The sequence below is a fragment of the Scardinius erythrophthalmus genome (assembly GCF_964197995.2).
Source record: "Scardinius erythrophthalmus genome assembly, chromosome: 22".
Taxonomy (NCBI): Eukaryota; Metazoa; Chordata; class Actinopteri; order Cypriniformes; family Leuciscidae; genus Scardinius; species Scardinius erythrophthalmus.
Window position 1 is genome coordinate 28,526,229 of NC_138242.1, and position 15,916 is coordinate 28,542,144.

Here is a 15,916-nt window from a genome sequence, read left to right on the forward strand (position 1 = left end):
TCCCGTCACAGTGACACATAGAATCAGTCAAACAGAATCATTTGAATATGAATCAATTAACCAATGATAAAGAATAATGAGAATCATTCATATAGAAGTAAATGAATCAGACTGAATCAACTAGAATCAATCACATAGAATGAGTTATAGAGAATAAACCAGAATAAATCTCATTGAATCAATTCCATAAAGAGAATCAACTTGAATCAATTCTATAGAATCAAAAACGGAGATTCTAACATAGAGACTCAATCACATAGAATCAGCCACATGGAATCATTCATATAAAATCAATCACATGGAATAAATACCATATATTCAAGATTATAAAAAATATCCTGTAGAATGAAATGTTAGAGATTCAATACTCATTTAGAGAATGAGTTAGATTTAATTCCATGATCGATCAATACAATTAATGATGAGAATCATTTCTATAGAATGAATCATTGAGAATGAATCAACTAGAATCAATCACATAGCATGAGTCATAGAGGATCATTTAGAACCAACGCCATTGAATTACCTCCATTTAGAATCAATCTGAATCAAACAGAGAATAAATCATAGAGAAACCAATCAAATCTATAGTCACAAAAATCTATGTACACTTCACACTGAAAATGTATCCATATTTATAAAATATTTTGTCTTTCATAAAACTTGGCTCAAATTTGTGACAGGCTAGTTAACTAAAGGATGAGCTCCATTCTGCTTGCACTTAACTGTTATTTGCTTTAATTATGTTTATGATGTGTTCATTTTTATAGTTTTTATGTATGCTAAGTGGGTGGTAGTTAATATGTATGCTATAATCTTTATATGTGTAGTCATGATAGAACATGAAACGCCACATTAAGAGACACACAGGCTTATCCTGAGCTTGCCTGCAGAAGGGACTGAGGGTCAGCAGAAGGATGTATGGACTAACGAGAGCCAAAAAGAGACACAGCTCCCCCGTGAGGGGACAAACTATACATGTCCTTCCTCGCCCATTCACCAAATCTGACAAACGACTCATTTATGGTAAAAATGTCATCAGTAGTACTCAATCTTTCATGGCCACTAGAAAGCGACTACTGAGTAATATAAGAAAAAAAAAGGCCGAAGTATCATGCATTCGGAGCTGTGTCTTATGTGCGTAGGAGGAAGTGTTCTGGTAAATTAAATAAGGTGATACAAACGTGCAAAGAAACCGCTCCTCGATAGCCAATCAAAAACCAAACTGACCAGGTTTTTACAGTAAGGGTGTGGATGTATTATTAAACTGCTTCTGCTAGACTTTGAACTCTTTTGTATTCGGTGTGTTTACACTGATATAAATTTTCGAGTTGTGAACTTGACGTCAAACATTGGGAGGGGGACAAAAAGCCAGTAAGAATGAATAGCAGTGTGAAGGATTACTTTCAGTTAAGACGATAAATCCTAATCATAAAGCCAGTCACTGAACTCATAATTTAAGTTCATCTTGCACAGGGTTGCACTGAAATGAAGATTAAGATCCAAGCATCATAGATCATACCTTTCAAATTTCCTTTTTTTACTCGAGTCCTCTGGGGTCTTGGCGCTCTTGGCGGTTTGTTTCTGAGGTGTCCGAAGAATGGCCTGAGCGGATCGAACCCACTCGCTGACCGACTGCTTGCTGGTTTCGGCTGGGTCCAGAAGCAAAGAGTCTGCTCTGCTTTCTTCTGGATCTTCATCACTATCGTCGTAAGATGAGTAGTCTGAAATCTCAGCTGGTGCCTAAAACGGAGAGGATGGTTTTAGTCATTTGGCAGATGCTTTTATCCACAGCTATGGAAGCTTGTTTCCGCCACAAAAAAAAAAAAAGAAAAAAAAAGATAATTGCGACTTTTTATCTCACAATTGCGAGTTTACATCTCGCAATTCTGACTTTATTTCTCAGAATTGCGAGATATAAAGTCAGAATTGCGTGAAATAAAGTCAGAATTCTGAGATATAAAGTCAGAATTGCGAGATATAAAGTCGCAATTGCGTCTTATAAAGTCAGAATTCTGACTTTTTTTCTCGCAATTGCGACTTTATATCACGCAATTCTGACTTTATATCTCAGAATTCTGACTTTATATCACGCAATTGGGAGATATAAAGTCAGAATTGCATGATATAAAGTCGCAATTGCGTGTTATAAAGTCAGAATTGTGAGATATAAACTATTCTAAGGAAAAAAAAAAAAAGTCGGTCTTTTTTTTTTCCTTAGAATTGGACTTTATATCTCACAATTCTGAGAAAAGATGTCAGAATTGCGAGATATAAACTCGCAATTATGTGTTATAAAGTCAGAATTGCGTGATATAAAGTCAGAATTCTGAGATATAAAGTCAGAATTGCGTGATATAAAGTCGCAATTGCGAGAAAAAAAGTCAGAATTCTGACTTTATAAGATGCAATTGCGACTTTATATCTCGCAATTCTGACTTTATATCTCAGAATTCTGACTTTATATATCAGAATTCTGACTTTATTTCACGCAATTCTGACTTTATATCTCGCAATTCTGAGAAATAAAGTCAGAATTGCGAGATGTAATCTCGCAATTGTGAGATAAAAAGTCGCAATTATCTTTTAAAATGTTTTATTCAGTGGCGGAAACAAGCTTCCATACACAGCAGTGTAGTTATTGTTAAAGTAAAATAAATCAAAAGCCAAATAGAAATATATATAAAAAAAAAATATTAAAATGACAAAAGCATGTAAAAAAGTACTTAACCTTCAATTAGTATGAAAACTGAAAATATAAACCTAGCTCAAAATATGAATAAATACTATAATATAGTATAAAAATAGTAATACTTAACACTACTCCAAAGTCACTTACGAATGTGGATCAAGCATGAAAGGACTTTCTTTTTTTTTTTTTGTCAGAAGAGCATTTATTAGAAAATAAATTATTTGGGGAGAGATGGAATATGATACATGATAAATAATTGGGATATGATACATGTCAGATTGGAACCTGCACTATCCACATGAGCATCATAGCTCAAGGTTGAATAGTCCTGGAAGACCTGTGACGTCTGCCTCAAACAAATCTTCCTTAAAGGGATAGTTCACCCAAAAATGAAAAATCTGTCATACTTACCCTTACGTTGTTCCAAACCTGTATGAATGTCTTTCTTCTGCTGGACACAAAAGAAGATATTTTGAAGAATGTTGGCAACCAGACAGTTTATGGACCCCATTGACTTCCAAAGTATGGAAAAAGAATAATGGGGTCCATCAACTCTCTGGTTACCAACATTCTTCAAAATATCTTCTTTTGTGTTCAGCAGAAGAAAGAAACTCATACAGGTTTGGAACAACTTGACGGTGAATAAATGATGACAACATTTTCATTTTTGGGTGAACTATCCCTTTAATGTTTGACTATAAAATGAACATTAAAAGTGCAAAGTCAAATCGTCACAGCGATAAACCCACAGAGGAACTGATTTCAGGATTGCAAGCCTTAATAACATTGACATAGGGCTGTCAAAAGATTAATCGCGATTAATCGCATCCAAAATAAAAGTTTGTGTTTAAATAATATATGTGTGTGTACTGTGTATAATTAAATTTGTATATATAAATACACACACATGCTTGTATATATTTAAGAAAAATGTGTAATTTATATATAAAAAAATTATATTTATATATAACAAATTTTATATAAATATATACAGTATATGTATGCAAATATTTCTTAAATATATACATGCATGTGTGTGTATTTATATATACAAAATAATTATACAGAGTACACACACATATATTATGTAAACACAAACTTTTATTTTGGATGAGATTAATTGCGATTAATCTTTTGACAGCCCTACATTGACATAATATTGTAATTGAAAGTTTCCAAAGACTTTTAAGGAATACAATACACCCTTCAATCTCTTCAAACTCTCATCAATCAAACTTTTGGTTCACAATTACACAAATTATGGTACCTGCGTGACGCCGCCTGGCAGGCTGCCGCCATGGTGTCAAAGTCAAATTATGGACAAAACAGGTGTTACAAAAATATGGCAGCCTGTGTTTTTACCTTATTCACACACACAAAAACATCATGCTGGGATATGAAAGCCAACAAACACAGTATTAAGCTGAGCCTTAAAAATGAACAAAAACAAGTCATTACAGCTGGCTTAGGGCCACCAAAACAAAGCCAAAAATCTGAATATCTATGAGCCAGCACCTTGTACAACACAATCATCATTCAAATTCACATTTCACATGCATGCTAGAGAAGAAATTAAGTGAGAAGGGCAAAGGTGGGACACAAAAACAAAACAAAACAAGAACTAAGTGATCTCCCATTAAATCTATCCTGCTGCACATATGGTAATTCCCAAGGGGTCTATGCGTCTGCCTATCCAGCACTGCATTCATTTTAACCTCTGGCCTCTGTAAAAGGCTTTGAATCACTCTTCTTAAGAACTGCCAGTGTTCTCTGAATCCACACGCAACTCCTACCCATTCTTCCTACGTACGACACTTTCCTTTTAGTTACTACATCTAAAATCACTGGCTTTGTGAGTATTGGTGTTTGCTAAGGCAAGAATCACTGGTATTATTGCTCATACTTAGGGTTAAGGGTTTCTTCAAATAAAAAATAAATCAGCGACACAAACGATGAACTAGTGATTTTCATAATATATAGAAAGACTGAATCTAAACAGTATATACACATAAAGTTCAAAAGAACAGCATTTATCTGAAAGAGAAAGCTGTTTTAACATTATAGACTGCCGTTCAAAAGTTTGGGGTCAGTGAGAATTATTTTTGGAGGGGAAGAAATAAAATAAATCAATAATTTTATCCAGCAAGGATGCATTAAATTGATCAAAAGTTACAGTAAAGACATGTATAATGTTACAAAATTTTCTATTTCAGATAGAACTTTCTATTCATTAAAGAATCCTGAAAAAAAATGTCCATAACTGTTTTCAACACTGATAATATGTATGAAAATATGTTTTTTTGAGCATCAAATCAGCATATTAGAATGATTTCTGAATCATGATCATGTGACACTGAAGACTGGAGTAATGATGCTGAAAATTCAGCTTTGATCACAGGAATAAATTACATTTTAAAATATATTGAAATAGAAAACAGTTATTTAAACGGTCATAACATTTAACAATAATACTGTTTTTTTTATCAAATAAATGCAGCCTTGGTGAGCAGACTTCTTTTAAAAACATTAAAAATCTTACTGATCTCAAACTTTTGAATGGCAGTGTATATATTTATTTATTTATTTATTTGGATATATATATATATATAAACTTTTCCACAGACAGTCCAGAGGAACACGTTATCCATATATGCATTTTTCTCATGCTCTGTTGTGGACCGAAAACTGGGAAACCAAAGCTATCCAATCAGAGAAAGCGCATGAAGTGGTCAGATGCAAACAGACCCTGTGCTGTGACACAAGCAAACTCTACAGCCCTTTCTGAAAATTAAAGAATTGATACAAATGCATTATGGGAAAATCTGTGAGATGTGACGAGGGACATCCAGCCCTGACAAAGCACACACCCTCAAGCAAACAATAGACAAAGACAGAGAAGATAAATTCCAAAGATAGACCTGCAGATAAGACCAGGGCCGTCATGAGACCCGATGATATGTGATATACGAGTCATTTACCGTATGACAGGTCGTAAAAGACAGATGTAAGGGAATGGGAGGGGGTTTTGTGTGTGTGAGTGTTTGTGTGGCTGCATTGTCACAAACTGGTTTTCTCGTGGAAAAAAATCGGCTGCCTCATGTGGAGACACGAACGGCATTCCAGCCCGCCAAACAGCCTACACACTCTTTTATTTGAATCAACTTGACCCTGCAGGGCAGCCTGCCAGCGAACAGTGCACTACACGCGCTCTCTCTCGCTCTCTGCAGTACACTATGTTCCTGGCCCAGGCTCAAAAATGTGTTCACCCTGCACTGGCTCAAAATGAATGGAGGAGTACACAAACTTTTCGCTCTATCAAATCTATCATTGCAGATACGTCATATAGGGGCAGTTCCCAAACCAGCGGGAACAGGACGATCACGGAGGTGAACGGAGAGGGGTGCCAGGCCACAGAAAAGCGTGTCAGCGCCAAGGACGCCCGAGATTGATTTGCAATTGCAGGAAGACATAAGGAAATCGAATATGGGTAGAAACAAAGGTGTAGTAAATTGAGAAATTAAGACAATTAATGTGCAATAAACACATTATGTCTAGACGCATGTCTGCTTTTTCCACTCTTCCTGTAAATGGACCCAAAGCGATTTTCCCGTGAAAGCCGGGCAAGTAAACAATCATTTTTTTTTTTTTAAACAAATGGTTTCAATCTTGAATCCAGGAAGCAGGGCTGATTTAAAATACACTTTAAAAAGGAGGCATGGGAGTAAGTGCTAAACATAGCTGTGATCTGGACGAGTCCAAGACAGACGTTTCAGCATCATTCTTTCAAACCCTTAGGGTCACCTTGAGGAAATTCAAAAATAATGTTTAAAAGATGTTTTACATTAGTGATTCTCAACTTTTTCTTTTTATCCCCCAAAAAAACTGGTCTGTTCTGATCAGCAGAAAAAACATTAAAAATACAATGTTAAATGCACATAATTCTTCCCATATCTTCTGTTGTTGACGTCAAAGGCATTCAATCAAACTCTGTCATTTTGGCACAAATTCACCTGTCGTTTGGCAATGATAGATAAACAATACAGATGACAGCATGGACAGGTTCAGTGACATACCCTCATCCTCAGAAACCATGAACAAAACAAGGTTAAAAGAAAATATTATTTAAAGAAATACATTAAATACGGGTTCGCTCACAAAGATAAACATGATCTGAAACAACTGCATTATTTTTTTACAGTGAATTACTGAGAGTAATATTTAACATTGAATTATTAATGATTGAATTTATTATATTATTGTTTTTTAAACAATATTAATATTTTATAGTATGTTTTAAATGTAATTAATTTTTAAATAAATATTTTTATTATTAGGGTTAGATTCATTCTTTTTTTTTTATCCGATGACCCAAGCATTTCCGATGACAAAGGAACTCTAAAAATCTGAATCTGTATCTTGGGTGTTATTGAATTATTATTTGGATCTATGCCAAAAAAACAGACTAAACTACAAGGAAACTTTTGAATGTTTAAACAATGTGTGATGTGATGCAAACTATTAATTAGACAGCACAGTTCTGGATAACATCTCTTTAACATGACAAACTTGCCTATCACTTCCCTTCCAGGAAGCAGAATGTATGTATGAATGAATGAATGAATGAATCATTTAATTAGCACTTTACTATGTTCTACGGTACACCCAAAGCGTTTTACAATCATATCTGGAACTATCTAGAAGCCAGCGCAGTCTGGATGGAATTGCAGTTCATGTCACAATTACTGGCAACACAATGCATCATGATGAATTATGATAATCATGGTCAAAGATCACTAGCATAAGGTAGACTACTTCATGATGTCATTGCTGATGACACAGATGTTGGGAATAACGTTCCTGTCCTAAAACATTAAATCAGGATATATTTGAAATGGTTCATCCCAAAATGAAAATTCATCATTCACTCACCATTTTGTCATTCCCAAAACTGCATGACTTGAACACAAAAGAATTTGGATATTTTGGAAGAATGTTGCAAATGCTTTTGTCCATTCAATGAATGGACAAATGTTGGGGTTTTGGACCCCACTGACTTTCTTTGTATAGACAAAAGCAGTTGTAACATTCTTCGAATACTGAGACATTTCTCACGAAAGCCGGATGAGGGTGAGTAAATGATGACAGGTTTTTCAGTTTTGGGTGAACTATCGTTTTTAAGGGTCTGGCTCACGATGATGAGAGAAGGACTGAACTTCCTAACCTACCTTCATTGCCTCATCTAATTTACATTCTCAGTTCACAAAACTCACAGTTCATAATGCACTATTAAAGGGATAGTTCACCCAAAAATGAAAATTCTGTCAGTAATTACTCACCCTCATGTTGTTCCAACCCCGTAAGACACAAATTAAGATATTTTTAAGATTAAATCTGAGAGACCTCTGAGTGAGTTCACATAGTGTAAAAGCGCAGCGCTTCTGGGTTGTACGTCAGAACGTATGCTCACTATTAGCCGACGCTGGTCATGTGTGTGACGTACAACCCAGAAGGACGACTTCCTCACTCAGAGGACGACACAGAAGAAAATGAATAGTTGAATAAAATCGTTATTTTTGTTTTTTTGTGCACAAAAAGTATTCTCATCGCTTGATAAACTTAAGGTTGAGCCACTGTAGTCACCTGGACTCTTTTAAACATTGTCTTTACTAACTTTCTGGGCCGGCAAGTTTCAATAACATAGAAGCCTATGGAGGAGTGAGACAGCTCTCAGATTTAATCAAAAATATCTTCATTTGAGTTCTGAAGATGAACGAAGGTCTTACGGGGTTGGAACAACATGAGGGTGAGTAATTACAGACAATATTTTCATTTCTGGGTGAACTAACCCTTTAATGATGATGGGTATATTTCTAATCTAAATCTAATCTAATCTAAAGATACTTCATTTAGCTTTATTTCATTTAGCATGTCTAAGAAGACTACTTTACTTCGGCTTTCAGATAATATGTACTACACATATGGCCGGTTTCACAGACAAAGCTTAAGCCTATTCCAGACTTAAATGCATGTTTGAGCTGGTTCAACTAAAAGCAAAACTTGCACTGAAATATCTTAAAATGTGTCACTGTCATTGTTTAGTCTCAAGATGCACACCAGTAATGTTTTTTTTTCTAAGGCATGTTTATAAAATCTACTTAAATGCCCTAATTGAACTAAGGCCAAATCCTGACTTTATCTAAGCCCTGTCTGTGAAACCAGGTCACAATATACCATTATAAGATGCAGAGGGGAAATTAGATGCATTGTGTGCAGTGGTAAAACAACAGATCTGAGTTAGACAAGCATTAATTACATTAAACTAATGTCTTATTATTATTTCATTTCACGTGTCATGTTGTTTTGGAAAATAATATGACGTTGAGCCACATTTGATCTTATAATCAGATGACTTGAGTGACATAAAATGCCAAATATTAATAAACTAATACCAAGTAAGGTTGCAAATAAATATTTGAGCCAAAGGTCAGTCCTAAAAGGAGCAGGGACATTGAGAACCCTGGTGAGCGTTTAAGACGTCTCATCCGAGGAATCCTAGCGCCCCCTACTGAACAACCGTGCGTCCTATATATCTCACCCGATCACATATCTCTCCTTAAATCTGTCTTTTAATATTTTCCTTTTCCCCCCCATTAAAAAATATTTGTGTTCTTCTTTTAAAGTTTACATGAAATTACTTTTAATACATGTAAAATTATTCTGCCAATGTAAAACTATATGTTTTGAGTGTTTTCTGTTCAGAACGATGTCGTGTAAGCCGCCCCTAAGTTAATAACTAATGATCTTTGTAACGGAAGTGAATCAATCAATCAAAACTAACTTTAGCTGGACAATAACTTTATCCTAGAGCTGCTGTAAAGCCAAAACAATCTGTCACTGTAATTTCCTATTATCACTGTAAAGCTGCTTTGAAACAATCTATATTGTTAAAAGCGCTATATAAATGAAAGTGACTTGACTTGACTTACCGGAACAGGATTTAGAAAGTCACTGTGCTCTTTTGAAGCTGAATTGTCCTCCTCTAATTCGCTGTCTGAATCAATAGAGGGCAGGTCATCTGTCTCTGAGGGAAATGCAGCAGATAATGTTATGTGTTATCTGGATTACATAACAAGCCGGTGCATACTAAACTACAGTTATGAACATCTAGAACTGCAACCGCAAGGTTTTGATTGTACGAGAACATTTTTACATCATTGCACATTCCTCATAGCACTTATCAAGTAATGATCACACTACACTTGTTGAGTAATATGAACTTTAATACTCTTTAACTAAGAAATAATAAGGAATGCTGATATAAGGAAATCAAAAATGGTATATTCTTTAATACAACCAAGCTAACTTCTATTAAATTCTGCCATCTAGAGCAACTGCATGTTGTATTTTTTGGGATTTCATCTGATATTGTACATTTTAAGATTCAACATATGTATTTCAAAGAGTATGGATTTTTTTTTTTTTTTTTTGCTTGCAATGTCAGGATAGAAGTTCAAATTTTTACATGCCAACTGCCCCAACACGCAAACATTTTTTTAATTGTACTTTTTTTTTGATTCATAATTTTACATTTATAATGTTTCTTGATTTATAATTATTACATTTATTTTTAATTATTTAAAAAATCTTGATTCCTATCATGTTTCCCTTTTTTAACTTTTTTTTCTTTTTTTCTTACTTTAAAAAGACAATTTTCAATAATAGCCAGAAATTATAGAAGGCAACTCTAAGACCGCCATGCGTTCCATAAACACCTAGAAAATTAGGTTAGCCAGTCAGATAATTTAACCTAGTTGACAAGCAAAATTCACAACATTTTAAATTGTGCAAAGCAAAAATATGTGCACATGATCAAAAATATGTCTACATGATGGCCCAAAACGCTGTCACACTCGCCTTGGGCCAGCAAGCCACCCTTAACGTTGAACCCTGAAACTACAGGCCACTCTTGGTGTATTCATATTGTTACGTCCTTGTTTTGCGTGTTTTTCTTTGTTTCTCTCCGCTTTTCTGGTCTCCTTTCACTTTCTTAGGTACCCGTGATTGGTCCAGTAGTCTGTCAATCTCCATAAGCCGCTGAAGTCTATCACCAATGGGAAAAGACCACCTCAGATAAAAGAGCACGCCGGACCTCTCTCTAGAGACGCTGCTTTTTGTCGATGTCCGTTATTTTCCCACATTATCCTGTTTGTTGAGGAGATCCTCGAAGTATTCCTTCCAGGCCATGGTCCTCAGTCGGAAAAGGGTGGCTTGCCCGCTTCAGGTTGGTGGAGAGTTCCTGCCTCAAGTGGAGGAGTTCAAGTATCTCGGGGTCTTGTTCACGAGTGAGGGAAGGATGGAACGGGAGATTGACAGACGGATCGGTGCAGCTTCTGCAGTAATGCGGTCGCTGTACCGGTCTGTCGTGGTGAAGAAGGAGCTGAGCCGCAAGGCAAAGCTCTCGATTTACCGGTCAATCTACGTTCCTACTCTCACCTATGGTCATGAGCTTTGGGTCATGACCGAAAGGACAAGATCCCGGATACAAGCGGCCGAAATGAGCTTTCTCCGCAGGGTGGCTGGGCGCTCCCTTAGAGATAGGGTGAGAAGCTCGGTCACTCGGGAGGAGCTCAGAGTAGAGCCGCTGCTCCTCCACATTGAGAGGGGTCAGTTGAGGTGGCTCGGGCATCTTTTCCGGATGCCTCCTGGACGCCTTCCTGGGAAGGTGTTCCGGGCATGTCCCACCGGGAGGAGACCCAGGGGAAGACCTAGGACACGCTGGAGAGACTATGTCTCCCGGCTGGCCTGGGAACGCCTCGGTGTCCCCCCGGAAGAGCTGGAGGAAGTGTCGAGGGAGAGGGAAGTCTGGGCATCCCTGCTTAGACTGCTGCCCCCGCGACCCGGCCCCGGATAAGCGGTAGAAGATGGATGGATGGATGGATGGATCCTGTTTGTTGTTGTAATCCCTTTTGTTTGTGTTGCTTGACTTAAGGGTATATTTAAAAGTCATTCTTGTATTCGTTTCTTCCCCTTTGTATGTAACATAGTTTGTACAGTGTTCACACGGTATGTTACTAGGCCTGGAAGAGGCGGACAGGTAAGAATGTCACGTGACATACATTGCAACACGTAGGGGTTTCAATTTGTGTTGGTACATTAGGTTAGGGGTGAGCGCCACCCCATGTACTTTTGGTTTTAGAGTAGTCAGTGAAGATCAGTAAGGGCATCATGTAGACTTATTTCTTTTCTTTCTTAATTTTTCTTAGTTAGGTTAAAGTCAGACTTCGTTTGGTTTTATTATTTTCTTTTCTTCCCCTCTTCCTCCTTAGTACTGTTAATCCTACAAATTAATGTAAATAACCAATGTATATATATTTATATTCTTTGTGGGTGTTTTAGCTTCACTCTTACCTATTTCCTTTTTGTACTGAATAAATGTATCCGCTTATTGCACGGTATTCATATGGACTTGTGGTTCTATGTACAGCACACCACTCAATTTTAAATGTTAGACCCCTGTACCTCTAGACTATTGCAAAACAATTCATCAAAAGCAACTCTGTTCTCACCTACACCAGTGCTGAACATCCGCAGACTCCTGTGATAGTCAACAGGATGTTGTTTGTGCGCTCTGGGCCAATGTGGTGCCTGTGTGACAGTCAGTCGAGGAGGATGACTATCATTGTCTGCTTCTTCCTCTTCACTGGAGCTCCAGGCAATGTGAACCGGTTCATCTGTGCCAGCATCTCTTTTCCCTTAAATCAATACATTTATTCAGCAAGGACGCATTTAAGTTATCACAAGTGTTTACAAAAGATTTCTATTTCAAATAAATGCTGTTCTTTTGAACTTCCTATTTATAAAAGAATCCTGAAAAATATATAGCAGCACAAATGATTTCAACATTGATCATAGTAAGAAATCTTTCTTGAGCAGCAAATCATCATATTAGAATGATTTGTGAAGGATCATGTGACACTGAAGACTGGAGTAATGATGCTGAAAATTCAATTTTGATCACAGGAATAAATTACAATTTAAATAGAAAACAATATATTAATATGTATTAAATTGAAATAACACTTCATAATATTAGTTTTACCAACAAAACAAAAAAAATCAAGACTTTTCTTTCCAAAAACATTTTTTTTTAAATCTTCCCATGCCCTAAATTTAATAGTAGTCTTAATATATGGAACAGAATATCTTATTGATGATATTGTGGCACTTCTCATCTAATTATAAATCTCTGAATGACTATTAATTCACACTTTATAGATTGATCAATCGGTTGTGTTACCAGAAACAGATGCCAGCGCCACATTATGTGCATTTCTGCTCTTCTTCTCTGATGTTTGCAGCTTCTGAAATACAAACACACAACGTTCAGTGCATATGTGTAGAAGAGCAACAGCACGACGTGAGGTCTACGTAGCGTAACACACCTGGACGACAGATGTGTCCAGGAAACTGTCCCCGCATCTCTCCCAGCTCTTGGTGGCAGGAGTGGATGTTCTGGCAGAGGGTTTTCCCGCCTTTCTGAAAGTGTCCTTCAAATCGTCTGGGAATAACACACACCTCATGTCCAGGTTTCTCTTACGCTGAAACCACATACACACAAACATGGATATGGATATGGATTATATATATATATATATATATATATATATATATACATACATATATATATACACACACTCACCTAAAGGATTATTAGGAACACAGGTTCAATTTCTCATTAATGCAATTATCTAATCAACCAATCACATGGCAGTTGCTTCAATGCATTTAGGGGTGTGGTCCTGGTCAAGACAATCTCCTGAACTCCAAACTGAATGTCAGAATGGGAAAGAAAGGTGATTTAAGCAATTTTGAGCATGGCATGGTTGTTGGTGCCAGACGGGCCGGTCTGAGTATTTCACAATCTGCTGTTACTGGGATTTTCACGCACAACCATTTCTAGGGTTTACAAAGAATGGCGTGAAAAGGGAAAAACATCCAGTACGCGAAAATGCCTTGTTGATGCTAGAGGTCAGAGGAGAATGGGCCGACTGATTCAAGCTGATAGAAGAGCAACTTTGACTGAAATAACCACTCGTTACAACCGAGGTATGCAGCAAAGCATTTGTGAAGCCACAACACGCACAACCTTGAGGCGGATGGGCTACAACAGCAGAAGACCCCACCGGGTACCACTCATCTCCACTACAAATAGGAAAAAGAGGCTACAATTTGCACGAGCTCGCCAAACTTGGACAGTTGAAGACTGGAAAAATGTTGCCTGGTCTGATGAGTCTCGATTTCTGTTGAGACATTCAGATGGTAGAGTCAGAATTTGGCGTAAACAGAATGAGAACATGATCCATCATGCCTTGTTACCACTGTGCAGGCTGGTGGTGGTGGTGTAATGGTGTGGGGGATGTTTTCTTGGCACACTTTAGGCCCCTTAGTGCCAATTGGGCATCGTTTAAATGCCACGGCCTACCTGAGCATTGTTTCTGACCATGTCCATCCCTTTATGACCACCATGTACCCATCCTCTGATGGCTACTTCCAGCAGGATAATGCACCATGTCACAAAGCTCGAATCATTTCAAATTGGTTTCTTGAACATGACAGTGAGTTCACTGTACTAAAATGGCCCCCACAGTCACCAGATCTCAACCCAATAGAGCATCTTTGGGATGTGGTGGAACGGGAGCTTCGTGCCCTGGATGTGCATCCCACAAATCTCCATCAACTGCAAGATGCTATCCTATCAATATGGGCCAACATTTCTAAAGAATGCTTTCAGCACCTTGTTGAATCAATGCCACGTAGAATTAAGGCAGTTCTGAAGGCGAAAGGGGGTCAAACACAGTATTAGTATGGTGTTCCTAATAATCCTTTAGGTGAGTGTATATATGAAGACTTCAGATGCAAAAACCTCTAAGTGCCATCTGAAATTTTCTTCTAGAATGATCATTTTTATCAAGCTTGTATGTTTATGTTTAATTATTTCACTTAAATGGCAAATCACCCATTAATTGTCATTAAAGTGAAATTACTGAACCTAAATATACAAGCTTGATAAAAATGCAAATTTTAGAAGAAAATTTCAGATGGCACTTAGAGGCTTTTGCATCTGAACTCTTCATATATATATATATATATATATATATATATATATATATATATATATATATATATATATATATATATATATAAAATAGTTCACTTAACATTTTTTTGTTAATTAAGATAAAGGGAGGTCACTGGAAAATAGGTTTATAGTTTGGATTTTATTTGATTAACATTTTATGGTCACTACATCATTTACAACGTATGTTATTTCAGTTTGCATGACAACTATTTATCTAAAATATGGAAAATATTAATACAGAATAAGGTAAGTTAGGTTTCCAAATTTTTTACTGAAAATGTATATGCATATTAATATATTGGTCGCTTTACTTTTTCTATTTGTAGCTTAATTTTGTGATTTATATTTCTAGTTTTACGGAGTTTTCATTACTTCTGCATGTTGTGCAGTGGATAAACACACTTCGAGTGGATTGACAGCGAATAAAAGCATACAAGTGGTTCTCCCAAACATCTACAAAGTTTGAGAAAGTGTGTTTACAAAGTGTTTATTGATCGCTTACCTTGGCCATCATGTTATAACTTTTTTTTCCTCAAACAGGGCTTATTAAAACTGTTTACATTGTTAGGCTGTAGTTCACTAAACTGCACGGTCAGTTTCTTCTTCGGTTCGTCTCTCCCGCTCTTTTAGTTCATTACGCTGCGCGCTACTGACACCTGGCGGTCATCAGAGTCATGTGACGCTCGCAGGCTCAGCACTGCTACTGCATTATGGAACTACAAAGCTGCCAAAATAATACATAAATAAATACATAGTACAAATGCAACGGTTTTTATCACCATTATGAACGAACAAATAGTTTTTCTTTTCAAAGGCATCCTACACTGTTCTCTTAAGACGTTTGTTCATATGAAAATAAATTGAAAAACAATAAAATACTACCTGAAAATAATATACCTAATGTTCCCTTTTCCATAAAACGTGTTGATTTGTGTGATGTCAGCTGTTATGAAAAAGTTTTTATTTATTTTAAATCCCCTTAAGAGTCTCAGGAGTTGTATATTTTGTATATTTCTATTATTTTAATGACCACACCCTCATTTGATATGTTGTTGGTGTCCCATGTAAGATATTTAAACCACTTA

At 36.5% G+C, this 15,916-nt stretch overlaps 1 protein-coding gene across 1 annotated transcript in view; it reads right to left on the reverse strand.

The window, feature by feature from the left end:
* The window catches only part of spidr (scaffold protein involved in DNA repair), a 46,215-nt gene extending 30,691 nt beyond the window's left edge, over positions 1–15,524 (reverse strand). Inside the window, exons 1-7 of the mRNA XM_081352787.1 lie at positions 15,334–15,524; positions 13,135–13,290; positions 12,990–13,053; positions 12,259–12,444; positions 9,679–9,773; positions 1,523–1,743; positions 527–543 (exon numbers count right to left, since the gene is read on the reverse strand). Of these exons, the coding sequence (XP_081208913.1) occupies positions 527–543; positions 1,523–1,743; positions 9,679–9,773; positions 12,259–12,444; positions 12,990–13,053; positions 13,135–13,290; positions 15,334–15,345 (751 nt within the window). The 5' untranslated portion in view covers positions 15,346–15,524. The remainder of the gene's footprint in view (positions 1–526; positions 544–1,522; positions 1,744–9,678; positions 9,774–12,258; positions 12,445–12,989; positions 13,054–13,134; positions 13,291–15,333) is intronic.
* Between the last annotated feature and the right edge of the window lie 392 nt (positions 15,525–15,916).